Raw genomic sequence first — 4,946 nt, 5'->3', positions numbered from 1 at the left:
GGTAGAGGGGGCAAATGTCTGGCTCACTGCTGCCAACTAGTGGTCAGAGGCTGAACTACAACATAAAAATGAACGGCTGGCAGGAAAGTTGACATTTTAAACCTTAAAAAAAAATCAATACAGGGCTTTAGAATATCGATACAGTATCAGGAAATGAAATATCGCGATATTTCAGTATATCGATATTTTCTTACACCCCTATAAAGRACAGAGTATCCATGTAACATAACTTGGCTAAAGAACGTTGTTAACTAAAAATAATTCTTGTTAGCTAACAGGGTTCTTAGCTAGGTTAAAGAAGCTAAGGATGCTGATTGGCTAAAGAACATTGTTAACTAAAGAACAATCTTGGCTAAGACTTCGGATGTTTACCTGTATGATGAGCCTCAAAAATCCGTATTTTTTGCAAAAAATGCTTATTCATCCCACGCAAGGGGGTGGGGGGTGCAGGCGGACTGTTGGCTGCAACAAAATCAGAAGGAAAGGAGGACGGAAGAGCTTATTTCTAGCAGCAAAGTGGGTTGGAAGTGAATATTTGATGTTAAGTGTTTTTTTAATGTCTGACAGGCTCTGACATGTTAAATAAATCTGAAAACTAGTATTTGAAAAAATCCGCAAAACATTAAAAAATCTGTGAGATTGCGCTATACYTCTGTATACCTGCAAATGATGGAAAATCCATGTAAATTACAGAAAATCCATACAACTTGACATGTATGCTAAGAGCATTGTTTAGCTGTTATTTTATTGATTTAGCCATAGTGGTGTGGTATTGGTCCCACAGTGTTTATGTTACAAAAAGTAAAAACTGTTAAAAATGACTATTTTTAATATTCAAAGTAGAGTAAATGAGACAAGAGTTAAAGATCCAGAGACTAATTTGTCCATGTCTGAAACATTTATGGAAGTGAAATGTTTGTTAAGGGTCGGTGAAAAGTGCTTGTSTGAACGATAAAAGCTGTGCTGCTGCAGAAATCAGCTGAACTTAACCTGATTTGGTGCGATTAAATCTGCCACAGTGGGTCAGTTTTTGTTGTTGTAATCGGCTTAGTGTTTGCTGGCTGTCACTTGGCCTCTGTGGATTTAAAAATTTATGTGCTCTGAAGTTCTGRGGCACTAATATCACCTGTGTGGTTCTGTTTTTATCTCTCAGACATGGTTCTGGATCAGCACGAGGCTTCAGGCACTGTCGACGAGGACGCCAGGAAGAGGATCCGCGAGGCTTTGTTAAAACAGCACCACCATCAAAACCAGAAGAAACTGGCCAATCGTATCCCCATCGTACGCTCCTTCGCTGATATTGGCAAGAAGCAGTCTGAGCCTCATTCCATGGACAAGAATGGTGAAAAATCACACAAACTCAACACAAATCAGTGTTTGCTTCATGTACAAAGAGTTTATTTATACCTGATCTGTTCCAGCAGTTTCCAGTTCATTGTAGACTTGAGCCTTGCTGATTCCTAACCATTATCTCCTCGCTGAGTTCCTTTGACTTTCCCGCTGTTCTGAGTATTGATGAATCCAACATATACTGTCAACAAATCCATTATTTATACTGGTAAAAAAAACCATTCTAGCTGTAGTCAGTCATGATCACTCAGAAGAAGCAGTTAGGCTGTTGATCTTGTCAAGCTAACTGCTAGCACCAACATTTTATACCTTTGGGCCAGGGTTGTTGGAGGGAAAATCTAAAACAAATTTGTAATTTGTGAACCAAACCCTTGTTTTTAAAATCACAAAAGTTGTGCAGTGTCATTTAACAAGCATAATATTTTGTTGAACCTTGCGCAACCAAAGTGAAACAGGAAGTGGCGATAAAGGTACAGTACTTTTGTGACTCAGGATGCAGCCATCACCACATGGAAGGAGTATTATTTGCCAGTTTTCACAAGCTAAGATGCTAGGCTAACAACTGGATTAGAGCGATTAGATGAGCTGAATTTGACCAAAAAAAGTGCAACCATTGACGTTTGTCTGCACCAAACATTTAATTGGAGGTAAAACACCAACACAGGACCACCCTGTGGTGTTGATGAACAGGTACAGTAAATCTGATTGTTTTTAATGTAGTACTGCTTCCGCAAATTTCACTCCACTGAAACCGCTCCTCTACGTGTATCAAATGACAAACTAATGTCTGCTGATAGTGGCTTCTACACTGTTCTGCTCCTATTAGATCTTTCCTCTGCCTTTGACACTGTTGATCATACCATTCTACTACGCAACCTGAGAAACATTGGGATATCAGGTGCTGTATTAAACTGGTTTAATTCATACCTCTCCGACCGCTCTTTCTCAGTACTTCAAAATCAAACTTATTCTGAACCCACCCAACTCACTTTTGGCGTACCACAGGGTTCAATCCTGGGGCCCCTCCTTTTCCTTCTCTACATCCGCCCCCTAAGCCAGATCGTTGACAGTTTTCATGATGTCTCCTATCACTTCTACACTGATGACCTGCAGTTATACTACTCTTTTAATGAGTCAAGTTCCCACAAGCTGATCTCTTTTTTAGACTCTATCACAGAAGTCAACAAATGGCTCTCTGACAACTGCTACTCCTTAATCGTGACAAGACTGAAACTCTGATCCTGGCACCTGAAAATAAGATCCCTCAGATAAAAGAACAACTGGGCTCTCTGGGGCCGACTGTTAAAAAGAGCATACAAAATCTGGGAGTCAATTTCCTCTGACCTGGAAATAGTAATCCATGCCTTTATCTCAACCCGTCTTTACGGTAACAGCCTGTTCATCTGCTTAAATCAGAAACAATTAAACTGTCTCCAACTTGTTCAAAACTCTGCTGCTAGACTTCTAACTAGAATATCTAAATTCTCTCACATCACCCCATATTATCAGACCTCCACTGGCTACCTGTACAGTTCAGACTCAAGTTCAAAATCCTGGTTCTCACTTTTAGAGCTCTACACGGCCAAGAGCTGAACTACATCTCCGGTCTTCTCTCGCCTTATAACCCCAAATGCAACTTGCGCTCACAAGACCAGAATCTTCTCTTGGTCCCCCGTACTCGCTTCAAGACCCGTGYTGACTGTGCCTTTTCCTCAATGGCTCCCAGACTGTGGAACGCCCTTCCGCCCTATCTAAGATCTGTTGAAAACACTGACTCCTTTAAAAAACAAATAAAAACACCTTTTCACTCAAGCATTCAATTAAACATATTCAACACCTCACAACTTGAGTTTATAAGCCCTACGTTATTACGGTTTAGTATCCATCCCCTCCACCTATAAAGGGCTCGACACACGGGCAGCGACAAACTACAGCGATTAACGGCTGTCATCGCAGCCAGGGTGAAACCCGACACACGGGACACGATAGCGATCGCAGCGTCGCGAATCGCGCTCTCAGGTTGACAAAATTTGATTGGTTCTTGACTCTGAAGGCGGACGTGTAAACTAAACAAATCTTGCGATGCTAATGATATTGAAAAACAAACACACATCAAGATACAGTTTTATGAGGAAAAACTTARCATAAACTTCACCCTGGTGCCAATAAATTCCCACAAAGCTTTTTAGTAATCACTTGGTGAAAGTGTTAGCTAACTGCAGTGTGTAGCATACTCTCCTCTCATTGGTCAGCCAATGAAACCCTCGCTGATTGGTTGTACGCTAAGCGACAGCAACAAAAGTTGAACATTTTTCAACTTTCATATGTCACGTCGCAAGCTCGCGTGTGCACGTCTACGTGTACGAGCGCGAAATTTCACATGCACTATTTTCACCGGTCGCTTAGCTGGAGGAGGGCAAGTGATTGTTGCCTCACCGCACAGGCTCCATAGGAAATGAATGGGGAGCGAGCAACGTCGCCTCCCGTGTGTCGAGCCTTTAAGGGGGAGAGATAAATTGAACTTTTTTTTGTTTTGTTTTAAATATTGAATGTATTGAATGTATACTTTGTACGGTTAATGTAACATTTTTGCTTGTTCTTTCTGATAATGGATGTACAGCACCTTGTCAAATCCTTTTCTGTGAAAGGTGCTATATAAATAAACTTTCACTTACTTTCTGACTGACTGACTGACTGACTGACTGACTGACTGACTGACTGGCTGGCTTACCTACTGACTTACCTACTGACTTACTTACTTAATTACTGACTGACTTACTGACTTACTGACTGACTTACCTACTGACTTACTTACTTAATTACTGACTGACTGACTGACTTACTGACTGACTGACTTACTTACTGACTTACTGACTGACTGACTGACTGACTGACTTGATGACTTACTTACTTACTGACTGACTGACTGACTGACTTGATGGCTTACTGACTGACTTACTGACTGACTGACTGACGATGACTTGCTGACTGACTGACTGACTTACTGACTGACTGACTGACTTGATGACTTGCTGACTGACTTACTGACTTACTGACTGACTGACTGACTGACTTACTGACTGACTGACTGACTTGATGACTTACTTACTTACTGACTGACTGACTGACTGACTTGATGGCTTACTGACTGACTTACTGACTGACTGACTGACGATGACTTGCTGACTGACTGACTGACTTACTGACTGACTGACTGACTTGATGACTTGCTGACTGACTTACTGACTTACTGACTGACTGACTGACTGACTTACTGACTGACTGACTGACTTGATGACTTACTTACTTACTTACTGACTGACTGACTGACTGACTTGATGACTTGCTGACTGACTGACTGACTGACTTGCTGACTGACTGACTGACTGACTTACTGACTTACTGACTGACTGACTGACTGACTGACTGATGACTTGCTGACTGACTGACTGACTGACTTACTTACTTACTGACTGACTGACTGACTTACTGACTGACTGACTGACTTACTTACTTACTGACTGACTGACTGACTGACTTACTTACTTACTGACTGACTTACTTACTCACTTACTGACTTACTTACTTACTGACTG

At 41.4% G+C, this 4,946-nt stretch overlaps 1 protein-coding gene across 3 annotated transcripts in view; it reads left to right on the top strand.

Annotated features, from left to right (window-relative positions):
• Positions 1-4,946, top strand: part of LOC106527369 (sodium-driven chloride bicarbonate exchanger) — a 50,855-nt gene that overhangs the window by 27,094 nt on the left and 18,815 nt on the right. For all 3 annotated transcript variants that reach the window (XM_014022231.1, XM_014022229.1, XM_014022232.1), the window contains one exon: positions 1,154-1,342. In XM_014022231.1, coding sequence (XP_013877685.1) covers positions 1,154-1,342 — 189 coding nt within the window. The remainder of the gene's footprint in view (positions 1-1,153; positions 1,343-4,946) is intronic.

This window comes from Austrofundulus limnaeus, unplaced genomic scaffold (assembly GCF_001266775.1).
Source record: "Austrofundulus limnaeus strain Quisiro unplaced genomic scaffold, Austrofundulus_limnaeus-1.0 Scaffold320, whole genome shotgun sequence".
In the NCBI taxonomy this organism is placed as follows: domain Eukaryota; kingdom Metazoa; phylum Chordata; class Actinopteri; order Cyprinodontiformes; family Rivulidae; genus Austrofundulus; species Austrofundulus limnaeus.
The sequence above is the reverse complement of the archived record's forward strand: the minus strand, read 5'-3'. Positions and strand labels throughout refer to the sequence as shown.